Below are 22,468 nucleotides of genomic sequence, written 5' to 3'. Positions count from 1 at the left end.
CTCTGTCAAATAAATAAACAAATCTTAAAAAAATTTTAAATCTTAAAAAATTTCAGAGGTAGAGTTCAGGGACTCCTCATTCTTATGTAACACCCAGGGCTCATTATATCACATGCCCTCCTTAATGGCCATCAGCCAGTTACCCCATTGCTCCAACCACTGCCCCTCCAGCAACCCTCAGTTTGTTTCCTATGATTAAGAGTCTCTTATTTGTCACCCTCTCTGATTTTGTCTTTTATTTTTTCCTCTCTTCCCCTATGGTCCTCTGTTTTGTTTCTTAAATTCCACATATAAGCAAGATCATATGATAATTGTCTTTCACTGATTGACTTATTTTGCTTAGTGTCATACCCTCTAGTTCCCTCCACATTGTTGCACATGATCAGATTTCATTCTTTTTGATGGCTGAGTCATGTTCCATTGGAGATACATACCACATCTTCTTTATCCATCCATCTGTTGATGGGCATCTGGGCTCTCTCCATAGTTTGGCTGTTGTGGACATTGCGGCTATAAACATTGGGATGCAGGTGCCCCTTTGGATCACTGCATCTGTATCTTTGGGGTAAATACCTAGTAGTGTGAGGACAATGATCTTGTCAGAGTACAGACCCACACAGGCTTGGTGGCCAAAAGAACCAGATGGGAAATCCGGTTTGACATGTTGGTAGATGTGAAAGCCTGAACTCTGTACCCCACAGATGTTTTTAGTACAAGTAGAGTTGGTAACCCAGGCCTTGAACAGCTCACTGAACAGGTAATGCTAGAATATGTAGATGTGGCAGACGAAGGTTATCTGGAGAGAATAGAAATAAAAAGAATAGTGAGCGTTTGTTGAGTACATAATGTGTGCCCTCTTCTGAGTACTTCATATAATGCAATAACTGGTTTAATCTTTGCAACCATCCATAAAGTAGCTGTTGTTATTAATTCCGTGTTACCAATGAGGAGACTGAAGTACAGAGAAAGAATAACTTGTCCCCAGTCATACGGCTAAAAGTGTGTGTCAGAGAGTTCTAAACCCAAGTTTAGAAGTTAGTTGGGCTCCAGTCTCTGGCCATGTGGTTATGGAGGAAGGATGACATGGTCTTTACGGGAGGAATTCCCACCATCGTGTGAAATGGCCACTAGACCATGAGTTGGCTGCACCACAGTCAGGCTTGGACCTTCGTGTAAGTGATTCTCATCAAAAAAATGGCGTGGATTCTCCCATCCAGTGGGAGCCTGTGCTGCCCGTGATGCCAGCATCTGCCGTACCTCAGGTCAGACAAGGGAGCGCAACACGTTATTACCATGCACATGACCTAGAGGGCAGACCCACCACTTTCCTATAGACAGGCATTCCATCTGCAGCATGAAGGGGTGGGCTGGGAATTCCCTGAAATCCTCTCTACCCTGACAGTCATACACTGGCAGAAATGAGCTCCTTCTGGAGACAAGTGTCCCCACCCCCACATTTCTACTCCTGCTTTCTTGGGGGCACTTACATCTGAACCTTGGAATTGTTGTCTCACCTGTGCTTTGCTGGATGTTTTGAACTGAAATTGGGGAAAAACAACTCTGGAAGATCAAAAGAATACTTTTAAGTCTAGACAGTCACTGCCATAGCACAGAACATAAGCAACGGCCATCTAGGGCTTGAGAAAACCTGTCACAGTTGTGCCAAACCCTTTGAATGAAAGCCCGTAATGTTCTTGATTCATAGCATAAGCCAGACGAGCTATTTCTGGCATTCCTTCTTTCTCCCCCTTTCGGTATACACTGGATAGTTTTGTTTTGTTTTGTTTTAAAATTTTAAAAATTTATTTGACAGAGAGAGAGAGATCACAAGTAGGCAGAGAGGCAGGCAGAAAGGGGGGGGGGGAGGAAGGCTCCCTGCTGAGCAGAGAGTCCGATGTGGGGCTCGATCCCAGGATCCTGGGATCATGACCTGAGCTGAAGGCAGAGGCTAGACCCACTGAGCCACCCAGGTGCCCCTACACTGGATAGTCTTAATATTGCTGGCATCAAGATATATACAACCAAAGGGGGGGGGGATTGTTTCTAACCTCCTTTGATATTCGATTCAGACTGCCCCAGGAGCATCAGTCAATCTCTGAAGCAGGCTGCACTTTTGGGCACTTTTGTATTATGGTTGGATCAGCCATGACCCCCATGCCCGACCCCATGTCCTACCCCCACCATAGTCAGCACAGGATGCTGGATCTTGATACGGGGGTGGGCGGGGAAGATGGGCACAGAATGTGCCTGGATGGGATCCTTGTGTCTCTCCCTGGGGATGGCACTACTCTGACCATGTGTCTGTTTCAGAAAACGTTATCACAGAGCTGGGTTGCATTATTTTTGCATCAGAAAGGCAGGACGGCCGAAGTAGAGCAGGGGAAGTGGGTTGGAAATGGACTTTCCCTCCATGGGGTGCCTGGGTGGCTTAGTTGGTTGGTCACCCGGCTCTTGGTTTTGGCTCAGGTTGTGATCTCATGGGTGGTGGGATTGGTCCCGATGGGGCCCCACATGGGGGGGAGGGCTCCCTGCTGACGGGGAGTCTACTTGAAAAATTCTCTCCCTCTACCCAACCCACCCTCTCACAGGCTCGTGCTCTTTCTCTCTCTTTCTCTCAAATAAATGAATCTTTAAAAAAAAGAAAAAGGAAATGGGCTTTCTCTTCAAACAGCCAGTAGTCTTGTATTCAACACTTTGGGTTGGAAGCTGTCTGCCAAAGTGTAGCGTTTTTGCCCGGTAAGTCTGGGAGAGGAACATTTTTGTCATGGTTTTGTTTTGTTTGATTTTGTTTTGCACCCAGCTCGTTAAAGAGTCAAAGAACAAGAATGCATCTAGCTCAGCAAAAATGTGACAGTTTACAATATTTATTCCATTTTTACTCTGAGAGCTCCTAGTGGTGTCACCTGCCTGTATACACAGGGACACATATATGCATTTCCCCTGGTATAATATAAAGGTCTCTAGAGTCAGACAGACATGTAAGAAAACTGCTCCTGCCACCTCCTCCTGGAGTGACCTTGGATACTATGTTTAACTTTTCTAAACTTATGTTATCAGACCTCATTCACTGGACAGTGGAAGGGCAAATGATACCAGATGGATGAAAGCACCCAGGCGCTCAGTACAATAAGTGGTTAACAAATATTTACCCACAAATTAAGTTTCTATAGCTCCAGTGTACAGAGCAAGGAATGCAAGGCTAGCTTTCCTGATGCTGAGCTAGCCAGCGGTGGCAGAACCTGCCCCATGGAGGATGAGCCCACAACCAGAGGAGGATGACTAAAGGCTGTAGGTGATCATTTGGGAAGGTTTGGTAGAGGGTCCTTGCAATGAGAAGCAAGTTCAACAGACTTATCTCTAGCAGCCTCCAAGATTTCTATTTCTTTTTCTTTTCTTTCCTTTTTTTAAAAAGATTTTATTTATTTGTCAGAGAGAGAACACAAGCAGGGGGAGTGGCAGGCAGAGGGAGAAGCAGGCTCCTCACTGAGCAGGGAGCCTGATGTAGGACTCGATTCCAGGACTATGAGATTATGACCTCAGCTGAAGGCAGACACTTAACCGAGAAAGCTAGAAAGCTACGGCAGGCATCCCCAAGAGTTCTTTTTTTTTTTTTTTTTTTAAGATTTTATTTGTTTATTTGACAGAGATTACAAGTAGGCAGAGAGGCAGGCAGAGAGAGAGGGAGGAAAGCGGGCTCCCCGCAGAGCAGAGAGCCTGATACGGGGCTTGATCCCAGGACCCTGAGATCATGACCTGAGCCGAAGGCAGAGGCTTAACCCACTGAGCCACCCAGGCACCCCCACAAGAGTTCTGTTTTAAATGATAGACTACTCTTTCTTTTTTAAGATTTTATTTATTTATTTATTTGACAGAGAGAGAATGAGAGAGAGAGAGAGGGAACAGAAGCGGGGGGAGTGGGAGAGGGAGAAGCAGGCTTCCCGCTGAGCAGGAAGCCTGATGTGGGGCTCAAACCCAGGACCCTGCGATCATGAACTGAGTCAAAGGCAGATACTTAACAACTGAGCCACTCAGGCGCCCCAGTGATAGACTACTCTTGAACAAATCGAGCATAGCGGATATTCTCTGGATGAAGGGTAGATAGGTGGAAATTAAGATATAAATAAATAAAATGGTACCTGGCCTGGGGCGGGCATTCCGATCATGTTGAATGACTAAATGTACAAATGTGCATGAAACATCAGTGAAACTGTCCTGTCAGTCCCATGATTGTGAACAATAACCAGCATGCCCATTACATTAGCTTCTTGTTTCCATGGTCACTGTCCTGAGAGGAGGGGAATCCAGACAGTTTGCGGTTAACAGGCAGAAGAGTTAAACAAAACAAAACACTGCTACCAACAAAAGGCCAGCCAATGAGAATGCCACCTCCAGTCCACGTGTGGTACTGGGAGTTGCTCACATAACAAGGAAGGGCATCACTTGGGAAAACCCGAAGCACTGTTCTGTGCACCTGCATACAGTGCCCAGAGAAACCAGGGAGGGTAGCTACACATTTAAAAGCTTAACACAATATGCTTTGAGTGTGCCCTACTCGAAGCTTGTGCCGGGGAACCGAGGTATCATGTGAAGTACAGAGACGTCTAACAAGGCAGGCGTTGAACTGAGAGTACAGGACCCAGTCCCTTGCTCAGCAAGCATTTAGACCACCTCAGCTGTCTTCTAATTTTTCTAATCTTATCTCAGAGAATTCACCATAGTCAGCTTTCATTATTATATCATCCCACTGGTTTGCAAAGTGGAGGTGGTAGTTGTCACTCCAAATGTTATTGGGTAGATTAATTAAGATAATGTAGAGGAGTACTTAATAAATGTACCTTCCCTCCTTCCCCTGCCTTTTGGACAAAGGAATCCTTTGACTAGAGAAAAAAAACTTTGGCATGATGTGGCAATGACAGAGGAGTGGGGATGGTTTAAATTGTATGTAAAACGGGTGTTTTAAAATTGGTTGTGGATTGGGGCACCTGGGTGGCTCAGTGGGTTAAAGCCTCTGCCTTCCGCTCAGGTCCTGGGATTGAGCCCTGCATCGGGGCTCTGCTCAGCAGGGAGCCTGCTTCTCTCTCTCTCTGCCTGCCTCTCTGCCTACTTGTGATCTCTGTCTGTCAAATAAATAAATAAAATCTTTTAAATAAGTAAATAAAATTAGTTGTGGATTGAAATTATGATTGTCCCCCACCCTGCTGTGAATAAGTGGCTAAAATCTGGACAGAACACTGTTAATCAGTTGTTTGTCAGGTGCCGTGCTGGAATACATTCTTCCCTGAGATTCTTAGCAGTCAGGTTTCCAAATTTGTCCGCCTTCCTTTGGCTGACATACTTTGCCTTGGATTAAATGTTCAAAAATGCTTACTTCTCCAGACGCAAACCCCATCATGGCAACAGAACTTCCTTTACTTTTTGAAGGATCTAAGCTCCAAGGAAAAAAAGGGTTGCATTCATTTTCCTATTTCGTAGACCGTTTTGAAAGCCGTCAGTGCTTAGGCGGGGTCGGGCACACCCTCCTGAAGTCCACAGGCTGGAAGTTTAAATTTGTCGTCCCGTGGGATGTAAAATGAAACCCTGTACCAAAGTAGGATGGTGAGTGACTCACTCACATGTGATCTTCCGAGGAAGAGAGGGATTCAGTAAGAATGTGCCAGGAGGACTGAGGACTGCAGAGCCCTTCCTAATGAACATTCTGGTTGCCCCTCCTGGACCTGGGTCAGTGTCATGATTCTGGATGGAGGTGGCCGAGTTGTGATGGGGTCTCAAGGGGGGCATCCAGTCCTTGGGGTGAATTCAGCGTGGTGCCACATCCAGCAGGACCCGAGAAATTGCATTCATCAGCACACTAAGACGGGGTTCAGCTCTCAAGGATGGGTTCACATCTACAGGCTCACCGCACACATGCCCTCAAATGCAAACACTCACATGCTGATAATATCTTTATTACATTGAGAAATATACGGGATGCCTGGGTGGTTCAGTGGGTTAAGCATCTGCCCTCGGTGTGGTCATGATCCAGAGTCCTGGGATCAAGTCCCACATGGGGCTCTCTGCTTGGCAGGGAGCTTGCTTCTCTCTCCTTCTGCCTCTCCCCATCCCCACGTGTGCTCTCTGTCTCAAATAAACAAATAAAATCTTAAAGAAAAGAAAAGAAAAAATAAATGTAATTGTTACTAAGACAAAAATCCTTGTGTTCCAGACTTTGAAGACAGGTCCACGTGGGAAGCCAAACTCTAGTCCAAGTGTTGCTTGGCAATCACAGAATCAGAACAAAAGGGTTTTAGATAGATAACACAGCTGTGGGAAGGATCTGATCCTGGACCATTGTCTCTAGGGCCAAGACACCCTTTCCGTAGGACTGGGCTTTGATGAATATTTCAAAGTAATGATCTCTGACAATTTTGTGTGGAGCTTGGACACCATCTTTCTTTCAATATGCTAATAGTTTCAACAAAGTGGCCTTAGGTCAGGAGCCGTTCTTTCTTATTGAAATTGAATTTGCATATCTTTGTTTTGATGGTTATTTGCCGATTTTACTAGTCTAATGCGCAGGAAATGATCTAATTTGCCTGCTTTCCAAATGCTGGCTTAGTGGGGAGGAATCCACCGCACTCCATATCTGGCCTCCTGAAATATCACACGAAATAGGATTTCCTGGTTCCTTGTGTCTGCCATAAGGACATAAGGAACTTCCTGCATGAGGGCATTTCTAGCAGTGTTACAATAGGGCAGTTTGTGGAAGGATGTCAAAATGACCCTCTTGTACACCAAGCGGAAAATGATACGGATCTGTTCTCGACGTATCTAATTTTTTTCTTTCTGACTCCATCATAAATTACTTCTGCAGAATTTTGTAATCTGAAGTGAAATAAGTTGAACTTATTTGGCATGCCCTAAAGAACTGCTCTTGGGGTCCATATCTTATGTTGCGTTCCCAGCTTTCTTCCAGTTGCTCTAAAACAATGGCTTAACATTTTCAGGAGCCCTAGTACGGGCCCTGCTTGTAGAGCTCAGATATATAAAGAAGCTGCCATCCCCCATCACCCCCCACAGACTGCAGAACCATATGGGCCCTCCAGTCTTCATCTTCTCATCTTGAAGAGCCCCTGATGCTTTTAAGGTCATCTGAGCCATGCCCAAGCCTGAGTGGGTTTCCCTTTTTCCTAAAACTGGGGCACAGTTGCTAATTAGTTTGCCCCACCTGTGAGCAGCCAAGAAGCTTTGGAAACCCTAACACAAAGTCTGAGTCATTATGAACCTGGTGATATTGTTCAGTTTATGGGCTTGTAGGCTGGCCTTCAGAGAGGAAGAATGAATGGATCCAGGAAGCTGAGACAGAAAAGGGTTCCTCTCAAGAGTCCTTGGCTCTTCAGGCTGGAAGAGAATGTGGAAGGACTTTAGAGTTTGAGCTTCCAGAAGAAGGGCGTGTCATTCTTTGGGAGCCGCTCATTTGGGGAAGTTAAGAAGAGGCAATTCTGGGAGGTGGCAATTCTGTGGCAATTCTGGGGGGTGAGAATTCTACCACTGAACCACCAGTGCCTTCCTGTGACAGTTTTGTTCCAGGGGGTGGTCCACAGGATTCCTTCCCCTCCTTCCCACTCCCCACCCATCCTTGCTCCTTACTAGGCACCAGACACTGGGCCCGTAAGCATGAGCTTGGGTTAACTTTACATGTATTAACTGGTATCTGATGAAAGAATCGAGGGGTACTGTTTCCTGCCTTCATTTCTATAATCCACTGAGAAACTTGTTTCGTGCTAGTAAATAACAAATACACAACAGCTGTCTCTATATAAACGGACTTCAGCTGAGTGCTGTCCAAGTTTCAAAATAGATTGTCTGGCTGAAAGCACCCTGTGTTCAAGTATGATACATTTTTTTCCCTTTAGTAAATTATTTCTAGCTCTTTGAATAATGACTCTCAGTATTTCCAGAAGATTTTGTTCAAGCGTTTTTTTCCCACTTCTTGATGTGGTCAGGAGGATTGGAAGAATTTATATTAAAGGCTGGGTTTTGAGGGAGATGTTACCCTTCCCTGCCTCCTTACTTGTTGTTGTCATCTATAGCACTGCCCCCTTATCTGTGGGGTATATGTTCCAAGAGCCCCCAACAGATGCCTGAAACTGCAGGTAGAATGGAACCCTATTTATACTGTTTTTTCCTACACATACATACCTATGATGAAGTTTAATTTATAAATTAGGCACAATAAGAGATTAACAACAAGAACTAATAATACAGTAATTCTAATGATACAATAAAACTTACATGAATGTGGTCTCTCTCTCAAAATATCTTTTTTTCCCAAGATTTTATTTTTTGACAGAGAGAGGGAACACAAGCAGGGGGAGTGGGAGAGGGAGAAGCAGGCTCCCCGCTGAGCAGGGAGCCCGATGCAGGGCTCAATCCCAGGACCCTGAGATCATGACCTGAGCTGAAGGCAGACGCTTAATAGCTGAGCCACCCAGGCATCCCTCTCTCTCAAAATAGCCTTACTGTACTGTAGTTAACCCCCCCCCTTTTTAAAAAAGATTTTATTTATTTACTCAAGAGAGAACAAGTGAGAGAGCACAAACAGGGGTAGAGGCAGAGGGAGAGGAAGAAGCAGGGTCCCCGCTGAGCAAGGAGCCTGATGTGGGACTTGATCCCAGGACCCTAGGATCATGACCTGAGCTGAAGGCAGATGCTTAACCAACTGAGCCACCCAGGCATCCCTGTAGTTACCCTTCTTCTTGGGATGATGTGGCATGATGAAATGCTGTGTGATGAGATGAAGTTAGGTGAATGATGTAGGTGTTGTGAGGTTGTGTTAGGCTACCACTGACCTGATTTCAGAAGGAGAATCGCCTGCTTCTGGATTGCAATTGATGAAAACCACAGATAAGGAAGGATTTCCGTATTCCAAAACTGTATAGAAACAAAGGGAGGGCCCTTGCTCCTTAAAGGTGGGTCTGCTAGGTGGTCCACCAATTGGCAGAAACTCAATCTAACTCACATATAAATTATTCTTAATGAGAGATATTGGCACATTTTGATCATTTATATGATGTGAAACAGGCTTCCAAACAGTTGTGGCTAAGTCTCAAAGAGCCCTGCTCTTGGCTTCCCCTAGCACATTCTGAGCAAATGAGACATACCCCTTCCTGCTTCCACGGATAGTCTTGACCCTACTCCAACCCCATCTCATGCCACTCTGGCCCTTGTTCATGATGTGGTTGTTCATTCCTCAAACACAGTAAATTCATCACTGCCTCAGGGCCTTTGCTTTAGCTGTTCCTTCTGCCTTCAATAGTTCTCCTCCAGCACTGAAGAGCTAGCCTCTTCTCATTCAGTTCTTAGCTCAGATGTCTTCTCCTTGCCACCCTGTCCAGGCTAGCTCCGTCCCAGTGACCTGATCACCTCATCTTCCAACCCAGGATTCAACAAATTCCTTCTGTGAAGGGCCAGACATTAAGTATTTTCAGCTCTGTGAGTCATGTAGTCTGTCCCAACCATTCAGTTCTGCTGTTGGAGCACAAAAACAGCGATAGATAATATGTAAACAAATGGGTATAACCAAGCTCCAAGGAGTGTTTATTTATGAACACTGAAATTTGAATTTTATATAATGTTCGTGTTCATGAAATAATGTTCTTTTGACTTTTTGCCAATCACTGAGAATGTAAAAAGCATTCTTAACTTGTAGGCCATACCAAAAAAAAAGGATTTGGCCATGAGCTGTAGAATGCTGATTCCTGTTCCATAGCATTGTCCTTTCATATTTTTACCTTACTCATCCCGAAATCATCTTATTTATTGATTTATTTGTTGTCTGCCTTTCCTAGTGGACTGTAAGCTCCTTGAAGTCCTGTTCTCTGTCTTACTCACTCTATTATCTCTGTCGACTCGAACAGTGCCTGGAATATAGAAGTACCTTATGAGTATCGGGTGATTGAGTGAATAAATCCCTACAGTCTGTGAGCTACTAAATCTAGCAAAGAATTCCTTCCAGATGTTTCCTATGTATTTCCTATTCCAGGGGCCACACCCCACCTAGGTCTCTGCCTCTGCCTGCCCCTCAAGCCTTCCTGACCCCCTGTTTCTCACTCCTTTCTGTTCTGTGCAATAGTGTCCTGTGGAAGGGAGTGTGTCTTTTGTTATATCATTTCTCTGCAAAAATCAAAACCTTCCCAGTATTTTCTCATTATCTGCAGCATCAAGTCACACTCCTCAGCTGGGCATACAAGGCCTTGCCTATAAGTTCCGTACCTGCTTTTCCAACCTTACCTCTGAGCCTTCCCTGAAATGAGCCCTCTGCCCTGGCAGCCTTGTCTCCTCATTGTCCCCGAGGCCACTGCTCATTCCCCACCCTTGCTCAGGCTGTGCCCCAGAACAAGTTGGCATTTCCCTCAGGAAAGGATTGACCCCCTTTGTGGTTATAAGGCAAGTCTGCAGTGGGTGATGGGAGACAAGGAAGAATGGAGCTGAGCCCCAGGACAGCTGGGAGATGGAATGAATGTGAGCAGACTGACTCAGTTGGTAATAAGTGGAGAGGATTTCATAATTCTTAGGTATAATTAAAAAGTGCTGCTTGGTAGGGTGGCCTTGGCCAGTGATTTTCAAATGACTGTGCAGACAAATTTGGGGGGATTCTTGTTAAAATGCAGACTCTGGCAGTAGGTCTGGGGTGGGGAGCCCAAGACTGCTCCCAGGGATGCCCATGCTTCTGGTTCCAGGATGATTCTTTTGAGTATCAAGGAGCTAACAAATTGCTGAGGAAAACAGCCTTTTCTGTAGGACTCCAATATGGAAACAGGAAGTCAGTTGGCCTGTCCCTCAGAGGCCTGCCTGTCAATCATGAGGCCAAGAGTCTTGGCCCAGAGTCAAGGCTTCCTTGCATTCTGAATGACTGAGTACATGTGCGATGATCGAGCATCCTTGCTGAAGAGAATGGAGGACAAAGCTGAGTGTGTAAGCCTACACTTGGAGGGAAGAAGCACTTGTGCATCCCGAGGTGGTGGCAGTGGGAGTGGAGTGGGTCATCCGCAAGTGACAAGTCTTATGCTGGCTGGCTACTGGCCACCCGCACACACATGCATACACACCCACGCATGGACACACGCACACATGCATGTGCACACACACGCAGAGCACGGGCTGGGTAGCCTTCCTTTTCCATAACAGAGTTGCATTATCTTTCTCTCCAAGAAGGCACTTCTGTTCCACTAGAGCTTACTGTTCAGAATCCAGGTTTGCCTTGACTACAAGCAGTGTACTGCATCCTAGCAAACAATAGGAGCCATTTCCACAATGTGTATCTCCAAACAGAAGAGCAGGTGGGAAAGTATTCTGTTGGAGTAATAAACTTGGCTTGCTTGGCCAGTTTCTCTTTAATTATTAACCCGGCCTTTGTATCTTTGGCCAATCAATAGCTGGCCTTTCCAGGACAGTGGGTGTCATTTCCTAATTGTTTAACTTCTACAAACTACAAGTTATCTTGATTAATGATTTTAATGATGCATCTCTCATCACAGTAATTTCCCCTCTGCTTTTATCACAGAGGAACTTCTGCTCCTGTGACTGAACTCTGATCTTGATAGAGAGTCCCGGCCATGGTAAGTTGGGGAGTGCCTCGCCCTACCTGGTGTCAGCCACGGACAGGTACAGGATGTGTATTCAGGACTGTTGACTTTACGGAGGGTTGTTTGCTTAATAGAGGGGAGAGAGGAGGAAATGAAAAGGCAGTTGTGTTGGTTTTTTTGTGTTTTTTTCCCCAGGCCATTTTCATTTCTTTCAGGGATGGTGAGTAACCTGACCCTGAAAATTAATTCAACAAGAGACTCATTGGAGTCCTTCTAACATCCAGAAGTCCCGCAGGTCCTACCATTGGGAAATCAGTGCCATCCACATTTTGGTATAACATCATTGGAGGCTTATCAAGAAGGGTGTTTGCTGGCCATATGGGCTTGTCATCTGCCTCCTGTTTTCGGCTGTGACTGGACTCCTCAGAGCTTGATTATCTCATCTTTGGGACAGGCAGGGAATTGGATACCTTTGGGAGTTCCATGAAGTTCAGTGTTGAGGTGGAAGCTGAGCCTCTTAGCTACAAATAGGCTGTACCTGAGGCTGGCCATCTGCTCCCCTTCTCCCACCCAAATAACCTATCTGAACTGACAGGTGATTCTGATCCCTGGTCTTCTTGGAAGGAATAATAGAAATACAATCTTATACCTGGAAAGGAACTGGAGATCTTCCAGCTCTAAATGGCCTCCTCTAGGAAGATGGAGGTATAAACTATCTTGAACAAATAGTAATATACTCTTAACATTGTCTTACATTAGACATTCTAGAATTTTCTTTATCATCCTTGACAGTCAAAACCTTACTCATATCTGCTCTAAATCTCCATGCTTTACTTTAATATTAATTTCTTCTTGATTCTCCCTAGACACGGAGAACATTTATATAGTGTCCCAGCTTTGTGTCAGATGTAGTACTTGGCTCTGGGGACTCAAAATCATTGGGACTGTCTTCCTGTCTGCAACAAGCTCACAGGCCTCTCACATATGAAACCTATAACCTGGTGACCCTTTGCTGTGCTCTCCATTCAAGGAAAATTACCTCAGTAGCTCTCATCTTTGCTCCTAGTACCTGTTTTTCCATCACCACTGTTACTTATTGGACAGATAAAGGACATTTTTAAAGGGGAAGAAAAAAATAAAATAATCACAATATTGTAATTCTCAATTGCTTTCCATCATTTTATTTTAGACCCTACTCACATGTATAATGATTTTTAAATAGTAATAATAGGGACGCCTGGGTGGCTCAGTTGGTTAAGCAACTGCCTTCGGCTCAGGTCATGATCCCAGCGTCCTGGGATCGAGTCCCACATCGGGCTCCTTGCTCAGCAGGGAGCCTGCTTCTCCCTCTGCCTGCCATTCTGTCTGCCTGTGCTCGCTCTCTCCCCTCTCTCCCTCTGATAAATAAAATCTTTTAAATAAATAAATAAATAAATAAATAGTAGTAATAAAAGTGTAAAAAACTGTTATATATTCACTCTAATCTTGGCTTTGCTAACATGTTTATATTATATTTTGTGCCATATTAAAAACATTTATTCTAGATGGTGGAGTTCTGGGTGTTTCAATTTTCTTCTTTTTTTTTACAAATTTTCCAAATCTCTACAATGACCATATGATACATTTCTAAAATGAAAACATGTTTTGGGTGCCTGGATGGCTCAGCTGGTTAAGCAGCTGCCTTGCTCAGGTCATAATCCTGGAGTCCCTGGATTGGGTTCCGCATCAGGCTCCCTGCTCGGCGGGTAGTCTGCTTCTCCCTCTGACCCTCTCCTCTCCCATCCTCTCTCTCTCAAATAAATAAAATCTCCAAAAAAAAGTTTTAAAAGCTATTGTATTCAAGTACTTACAGTATTTTTAAAAATAGATGTGTTTTTTTTTTTAAAGATTTTATTTATTTGACAGGCAGATATCACAAGTAGACAGAGAGGCAGGCAGAGAGAGAGGAGGAAGCAGGCTCCCTGCTGAACAGAGAGCCCGATGCGGGGCTCGATCCCAGGACCCTGGGATCATGACCTGAGCTTTCCCTGGGCGCATGACCTGGGCTTTAACCCACTGGGCCACCCAGGCGCCCCTAAAAATAGATGTTTAATTTATATATAGTGAAATGCACCACTCTTAAGGTTACTGGTAGAGGAGTTTTGACAAACCTATGGGCCATGTGACCTACTCCTCTTTCAAAATAGAACATTTCCTCACTCCAGGAAGTTCCTTTATGCCTCTCCCAGGTCAGTGCTACCCACTCCACCCCAGAAATACAACCACTGTTCTGATTGTCATTACCATAGATTAGTTTGCCTGTTCTAGAACATCCTATCAGTGGGACCATAGAGTATGTTCTCTTGTGTGTCTGGCTTTTTTTTTACTGAGCGTTATATTTTTGGCAATCTGTCCATGTTGCTATGAGTTTCAACAGTTTGTTCTTCAGGCTTTTTGTAATTGCTGATGAGTATTTGTTGGAGAATGTCATCAAAAAAGATGTGACCACTGACTGACCGGTTACCTGGACCTGGGCCATCGGAGGCTCCTCATCCCCACCCTTGTCTTTGGAACACAAGTTCTGCTTACCTTTCCTGCTCCAGAGTCTGGTCCCTCTGAGATGATGATGTGGGGTTGAAGAGAGCAGCATGGTGTACGTGCCTGAGCCCATTTAGGGCGTCTTTATATACTTTTAAGATTTTGAGGTTGAGTCCAGTGATCAGTTTGTCTTGCTGCTGCTCAAGACAAGCCTGGTATGTGAGTTCCCTTTGCCACTGTTATAATTGCCACCTACCGACGTGGGGCAGCCTGTCTCTCTTCAATCTCCCTGTGCCCTCCGCCTACTGGGGTCGGCTTCACATGATGCCAGGAAAGCTCCCAAGGGGGTTGTGAACCTACAGTATTCCATTGTATCATATTCCAACTTTTGACATTTACTATCTTCCTGATTATTCTGATAATGGAATAATACTTTATCACTAGCGATATAATGCCTTTGTCTAGTCATTCATTTTTGTTATTCTTTCCTACGTCCCCCCTGTTCCCTTTGCCTGCTGCCATAAGAAACCTTCCTGGGACACAATCCCCCGCCTTCCCAGAACAGAGAATGGTATATTATACCCTGGAATTTGATCAATACTGTTACCATAGCGCTACCAGGAACAAGGTTCCTGAGCTTATCTTTTTCCTGGAAGGAAGAATCACGAGAATGTAACTGATAAGCTGAAACATCTTTGTATATCTCTCCATCGATTGGTCTTGTTAGATATTAATTCTAATCCCATAATAGCGTCCCTCAGCAATGCAGTTTGTGTTAAAGTTGAATGCAGTGTCTGGGCATCGACCAAAATTTTGCAGTAAAGCTCCAAAAGAACCTTGTGAAACATTTCCCTCAGAAAGCTGTCTCATAGTGGGAGTTAGGCCATGTGGGAATTTTGACAGCAGGTCACCAGTTTGCTTATTATGACTGATGCGTAGCAGAAGAATGAAAGAAGCTATATTAATGTCCTAGGGCTGCCCTAATAAAGTCCCACAAACTGGATGGCTTAAAATAATAAAAATTTGTTGTCTCACTCTTCTGGAGGCCAGAAATCCAAAATCGAGGTGTTGGCAGGGTCAGGATCCCTCTGCAACCTGTAGGTGGTTCCTTGTTGCCTCCTGACAAATTAACTAAGGGAAAGGAGATGAGGTGGAACAGTTCTAGTGACTAATTAGGTCATTTTTAAAGACAAAAAATACAGGGACGCTCGGGTGCTCAGTCGGTTAAGCCGATGCCTTTGGCTTGGGTCATGATTCCAGGGTCCTGGGATTGAGTCCCACATTGGGCTCCTTGCTTGGCAGGTAGCCTGCTTCTCTCTCTCTGCCTCTGCCTGTTTACGCACTCTCATTCTCTCTCTCTGATAAATAAATAAAATCTTTAAAAAAAAGACAAGAAAATAGAATTCAGAATATCAAAACATGGGTGACTAAAGGGCTATATAATGCTCAGTGTCAGATACAGAGAGGAAGATATATTTAAAATCAAAGCTAGCGAGGCACCTGGGTGGCTCAATTGGTTGGGCATCTGCCTTCGGCTTGGGTCATGATCCCAGGGTCCTAGGATGGAGTCCTGCCTTGGGCTCTCTGCTTGGCAGGGAGCCTGCTTCTCCCTCTCCCTATGTGCCTCCTCCAGCTTGTTCTTTCTCTGTCACTCATTCTATGTCTCTCAAATGAATAAATAAAATCTTTTTTAAAAAAACAACCCAAAGCTATTTTGATTCTATCCTCTACGGCTAAATAAGGGAGCCCAGAAAGCTCTAGTAATGCAGATTGTCTCTCTGTAAACTCAGTACAAAGAAAAGCAAGGCATTTCTTGGTCAACTGGTCTCTTTCCTCTTACAGTGAATCTCAGTACTGTTTACAATTCCCTCTTCAGCTTCCAGGCAGAGAAACCTGTGGCTTCCCGCTAAAAACTGTACAGACCCTTACGGTCTAAATTTTGGTTTCCTTCCTACCCCCTTGCTTTACCTTAGTATTCTGTGTTTTATGCCCTGTCACTGAATTTCCCCATCTACTTATTTATATGTTTGTTTATTTTTTTTTAAGAATTTATTTGTTTATTTGACAGCCAGAGATCACAAATAGGCAGAGAGGCAGGCAGAGAGAGACGAAAAAGCAGGCTCCCTGCTGAGCAGAGAGCCCAATGTGGGGCTTGATCCCAGGACCCTGAGATGGTGCCTGAGCCAAAGGCAGAGGCTTTAACCCACTGAGCCACCCAGGTGCCCCTGTTTATTTATTTTTAAAGGTGTTTTTTTTTTTTAAGATTTTATTTATTTATTTGATAGAGATCACAGATAGGCAGAAAGGAAGGCAGAGAGAGGGAGAAGCAGGCTCCCCGCTGAGCAGAGAGCCCATTGTGGGGCTCAATCCCAGGACCCTGAGATCATGACCTGAGCCGAAGGCAGAGGCTTAACCCACTGAGCCATCCAGGTGCCCCCATTTTTAAAGGTTTATTTTTTTACTTATTTTGGAGAGAGTGAGAGCAGGATAGGGGCAAAGGGAGAGGGATAGAGAATTCTTAAGTAGACCTGGAGCCCGACATGGGGTTCAGTCCCAGGACCCTGAGATCATGACTTGAGCTGAAATCCAGAGCAGGCTGCCTAACTGACTGAGCCACACAGGCACCCCTTTTATTTATTTATTTATTTATTTATTTATTTATATTTTATTTATTTGAGAGAGAGCAAAGCAGGAGAGATCACAGAGGAAGAGGGAGAAGCAGACTCACCACTTAACAAGGAGCCCGATGCGGGACTTGATCCCAGGACTCTGAGATCATAACCTGAGCCGAAGGCAGATGCTTTACTGACTGAGCCACCCAGGCACCCGATTTTTTTATATTGCATTATCTTTTTTTTTTTTAAAGATTTTATTTATTTATCAGAGAGAGAGGGGGAGAGAGCGAGCACAGGCAGACAGAATGGCAGGCAGAGGCAGAGGGAGAAGCAGGCTCCCTGCCGAGCAAGGAGCCCGATGCGGGACTCGATCCCAGGACGCTGGGATCATGACCTGAGCCGAAGGCAGCTGCTTAACCAACTGAGCCACCCAGGCGTCCCTATATTGCATTATCTTTATTTCTCTACACTACTTCCCACAACATAAATCATATATTAGTAAATCAGTAAATATATTCAGAATATTCAGGGCACCTTGATCTTAATCAGCAAATTATCTCTAAATCATAGTCCAACTGAAGTTGTCCCTACTGGTTACTGGCCTATGTTTTGCTTCCCATTGTTTTTAATTTTTTGATTTTTATTTTGACAGGATCAGGTTCACTCATTTTAATTTTTATTTATTATTTTTTAAATTCCAGTGTTAACACACAGTGTTACATTAGTTTCAGGTGTACAGTATAGTGATTCAACAACTCTTTACATTAATCAGTGCTTACCATAATAAGTACTCTTGATCCCCATCACCTGTTTCCTACATCCCTACCCTCTCCCCTTTGGTAACCATCAGTTTGTTCTCTGTAGTTAAGAGTCTGTTTTTCTTTGTATTTATTTATTTATCAGAGAGAGAGAGAGAGTTTCTTTGTTCATTTGTTTTATTTCTTAAATTCCACATATGAGTGACTTATGGTATTTGTATTTCTCTGACTGACTTATTCCATATAGCATAATACTCTCTAGATCTATCTATGTTGCTGCAAATAGCCAGATTTCATTCTTTTTAAAAATTTTTAATGTTTTATTTATTTATTTTTAAAGCTTATTTATTTCAGAGAGAGAGATTGAGCATGAGCAGGGGAGAGAAGCAGAGGAAAAGGAAAAAGCAGACTCCTGCAGGGAGCCGGCTGTGGGACTTGATCCCAGGACCCTGGGTCATGACCTCATCTGAAGGCAGATGCTTAACCAACTGAGCCACACAGATGTCCCTCATTCTTTTTTTATGGCTGAGTAATATTCCATCATATTATATCTACCACAATTTCTTTATCTGTTCATCTACATGGTTGGACATTTTGGTTGATTCTATATTTGGGCTATTGTGAATGATGCTACAGTAAATATAGGGGTGCATGTATCCTTTTGAGTTAGTGTTTTTGCTTTCTTTGGAATACCCAGTAGTGGAATTACTGAATCATATGATAATTCTATTTTTACTGTTTTGAAGAACCTCCATACTGTCCTCCACAGCAGCTGCATCAGTTTGCTTTCCTACCAGCAGCAGTGAGGGTTCCTTTTTCTCCACATCCTCGCCAACACATGTTGTTTCTTGTGTTCTTGATTTTAGCCATTCTGACAGGTGTGAGGTGATATCTTACTGTGGTTTTGATTTGCATTTCCCTAATGATGAGTGATGTTGAGCATCTTCTTGTGTTCATCCATACAGATGGCTTCTTAGAAAAATGTCTGTTCGTGTCTTCTGCCCATTTTTAATTAGAATATTTGTTTTTTTGATGTCGAGTTGTATAAATGTTATGAGCATGAGATAAAGGCACACACATAAGTTGTGTCTTTCCACAGTGTCATAATCATAAACCAAAGTTAAATCACAATGATAGAGCAGGTTCAGGATTCCAAACTCAGTGACAATTCATGTGTGATTAAACTTGGCTTCTTCTATAGCAGAGCAGGACAGAAGACAAGCCACACAACAAACAAGTTAACAGAAGAGTGTAGGAAGTTAAGCAACCAGACATGAAGTCAGTCTGTGGGTGCACAGTTGAGCTAAGGCCTCGGTCTGGTCCAGGTCAGCACTCGGCACTCACTGCTTCTGATATTCAAGCGGTGAAGGATCTCAGTTCTGTTTGGAGGTCCATCGGGAGAGCCTTCGGCAGCAGTTACCTTTTTTAAGTGTTCAGACATAGAGGGGTCATGTATGAAGAATCTGACGTACAGTTGCCAAAATCCTTCCCTTTTTAAAGGGATTTAATCAGTTTTGGGGCTCTGCAGACCTCCTTTGGTTCTGCTGCTTATCAGTTCTGGAGAGTCAGCTGACATTGGTCCTGCTGATACTTTGTAGCTTCAGTACCTTAACTGCTTGTATCATTGCTTGACATGAGAGACTCCATTTTTCTCTCTACAATAGATTATGTATGGATTCTGGACCTTAACCCCTTATCGAATATATCATTTGGAAATATTTTCTTCCATTCAGTGGGTTGTCTCTTTGTGTTTTTTTTTGTTTGTTTGTTTAAAGATTTTATTTATTTATTTGACAGACAGAGATCATGAGTAGGCAGAGAGGCAGGCAGAGAGAGGGAGGGGGAAGCAGGCTCCTTGCTGAGCAGAGAGCCTGATGCGGGGCTTGATCCCAGGACCCTGGGATCATGACCTGAGCCGAAGGCAGAGGCTTTAACCTACTGAGTCACCCAGGTGCCCCGTCTTTGTTTTGTTGGCAGTTTCCTTCACTGTGCAAAAACTTTTCATTTTGGCGTAGTCCCAGGAGTTTAATTTTGCTTTTGTTTCCCTTCCCTTTTAAGACCTATCTAGAAAAATGTTTCTACCTCTGATGTCAAATAGATTATGCTTTCATTCTAGGAATTTTATGGTTTCAGGTCTCACATTTAGGTCTTTAGTCCATTTGGAGTTTATTTTTGTGTATGGTGTAAGAAAGTCGCTCAGTTTCATTCTTTTGATTGTTAGCTGGATAGTTTTCCCAACACCATTTGTTGAAGAGACTTTCTCCCATTGTATATTCATGCATTCTTTCTTGAAGATCAATTAACTGTAAAATCATGGGTTTATTTCTGAGCTCTCTCTTCTGTTCCATTGGTCTATGTGTCTGTTTTTGTGCCAGTACCATATTGTTTTGATTACTACAGCTTATAGTATATCTTGAAATCTGATGGTGATACCTCCAGTTTTATTCTTTTTCTCAAGATTGATTTAGCTATTCGGGATCTATTGTGGTTCCATCCAAATTCTACCGTTATTTTTTCTAGTTCTGTGAAAAATGTTGGTATTTTGATAGCAATTACATTAAATCTGGGTAAATTTTTAAAATTGGGGTAGTGTGAACATTTTAACAATATTTGTTCTCCCAATCCATGAACATGGAATACCTCTCCATTTGTTTGTGTCATCTTCAGTTTCTTTTATCAGTGTTTTATAGTTCTCAGAGTACAGGTCTTTCACCTCATGTTCACTAACTTCTAATCCCTTGTATACATCAGAGTACCTCTTTGAGACATTTGATCATTTCTAGTGATGCCAGTCATCATCTCTATTGTCTAGGGTGGCTCTCTCCTCCTTATGACTTCCATTCTCCCCTCTGCCTACTCAGTCAGGTTTCAGTTTCCTTCATCCCACTATAAAAGTTCTTGTCAGGGTCACCAGAAACCTCCTGCCAAATCTGACCATCCCTTCTGTGTCCTCCTCTTCCACTACCTTTGGCAGCTACTGATGCCTCCCTGCTTCCTTAGCCTCTGGACAACATGCTATCCTGTTTTTCCTTTTACTTTAAGGACCAGTCTTTCCTCCTTCCTTCCTTTCTTTCTTCCTTACTTCCTTAAAGACTTTATTTATTTGAGAGAGAGAGAGAGAACACAAGCAGGGGGAGGGGATGAGAGAGAGGGAAAGCAGTCTTCCCACTGAGCAGGGAGCCTGACGTGGGGTTTGATCCCAGGATCCTGGGATCATGACCTGAGCCAAAGGCAGACACTTAACCAGCTGAGCCACCCAGGCACCCCAAGGACTGGTCTTTCTTGATCATCCTTTGTAGACTCTCTTCTGCTTGACCTCTACTACTAGAGAGACCCAGGCTTGTCCTATGACCCCTGTTCTTAAACTACTTTCTCCCTATGTCCTTTCATCCAATACCACCCACGTGGTGATGTGTCTTGACTTGATTTCTACTTATATCTTATAATCAGCTGTCCTTTTGACAACTCCACTTGAGTGTTTAGTGGACATCCCAAGCTTAACATTTTGAAAATAGAACTTCTAAATCCCACTCCCCACTGCCCCTGTGGCCCTGATGCCAAAACTGGTAATTCTCTAGATTTCCCCATCTAGGTAAATAACATCACTCTGCACTTGGCTGCTCAGGGGAGAGATCCAGAGTTACACTTGATTCTTTTCTTTCCTTACCTCCCATGTCTGTCCGTTAGTAAGTTCTGTTGCCTTTGTTCCAAAACATGTGCTGTGTCTGCCTGTTTCTTTCTGTTTCACGTCACCCTTGTCTAATATCATATGCATGGGGCTTGCCCCAGATTATCAACTGGTCTCTGCCTCTCCCTTCAGCAGCTTGAGAGATCTTTTTTTTTTTTTTTTAAGATTTTACCTATTTATTTGACAGAGAGATCACAAGTAGGCAGAGAGGCAGAGACAGAGATAGGAGGGAAGCAGGCACCCCGCTGAGCAGAGAGCCCAGTCTGGGGCTTGATCCCAGGACCCTCAGATCATGACCTGAGCCAGAGGCAGAGGCCTAACCCACTGAGCCACCCAGGTGCCCCGGAGAGATCTTTTTAACATGTAAATCAGCTCAAGCCCTTCGTCCCCTTGCTTAAACTGCCAGTGGCTTGCTTTTTCTTTTTTTTTTTTTTAATTTTTAATTTCTTTTCAGCATAACAGTATTCATTGTTTTTGCACCACACCCAGTGCTCCATGCAATCTGTGCCCTCTCCAATACCCACCACCTGGTTCCCCCAACCTCCCACCCCCCCCTTCAAAACCTTCAGATTGTTTTTCAGAGTCCATGGTCTTTCATGGTTCACCTCCCCTTCCAATTTCCCTCAACTCCCTTCTCTTCTCCATCTCCCCTTGTCCTCCATGCTATTTGTTACGCTCCACAAATAAGTGAAACCTTATGATAATTGCCAGTGGCTTTCGATTGCACTTAGGACAGACTCTAAACTCCTTACCTCAGTGAGGGCTGCCTTGTTCTGGCCCCAGCCCACCTCTCTGATTGTCTTTTTTCCTTTTTCCTTTTGAAACTTTTATTATGGAAAAGTATAAATATGTCGGAAAGTAGACTGAGTATAAAAAGAATCCCTGTGTGCTTACCAATAATTATTAACTCATGGTCAGCCTTGTTTCTTCTTTATCTCCACTTAATTCCCACAACTTGTGTTACTTTGTAGCAAATTCCAGACACCTTATCCTCTCATCTGTAAACCATTTCAATCTATATAAGATTAAAACTCTTAAAAATAAAAGATAAGCACAGTACCATTATCATACCTAAAAATGTTAATGCTAGTTCCTTAATGTCATCAAATATCAAGTCAGTGTTCAGATTTCCAGTTGTCTCATAACTTACTTTTCTAGTGTTGGTTTAGGATTTAAATTATGATTATTGATATGCCTTTTTAATCTCTTTTAAGCTATTATTCCCCCCACCCCCCTCCATCTCTCTCTTTTCTTATTCTCTTTGCAACTGATTTCTTAATGAACCTAGATCATTCATCAAGTAGTGCTTCTCACAGTCTGGATTTT

The 22,468-nt window shown here is 43.7% G+C and overlaps 1 protein-coding gene across 8 annotated transcripts in view; it reads left to right on the top strand.

Moving 5' to 3' along the window:
- ANXA4 (annexin A4) overlaps positions 1-22,468 on the top strand; it is a 73,690-nt gene that overhangs the window by 22,058 nt on the left and 29,164 nt on the right. For all 8 annotated transcript variants that reach the window (XM_082744091.1, XM_082744087.1, XM_082744088.1 and 5 more), the window contains one exon: positions 11,543-11,597. Coding sequence is in view for 4 of the 8 variants with exons in the window: in XM_082744087.1 (XP_082600213.1) it covers positions 11,595-11,597 (3 nt within the window). In the remaining 4 variants the exon portion in view is untranslated. The remainder of the gene's footprint in view (positions 1-11,542; positions 11,598-22,468) is intronic.

The sequence above is a fragment of the Mustela nivalis genome (genome assembly GCF_964662115.1).
Source record: "Mustela nivalis genome assembly, chromosome: 8".
In the NCBI taxonomy this organism is placed as follows: domain Eukaryota; kingdom Metazoa; phylum Chordata; class Mammalia; order Carnivora; family Mustelidae; genus Mustela; species Mustela nivalis.
Note: the sequence above shows the minus strand (reverse complement) of the source record. Positions and strands in the feature narration are given on the sequence as shown.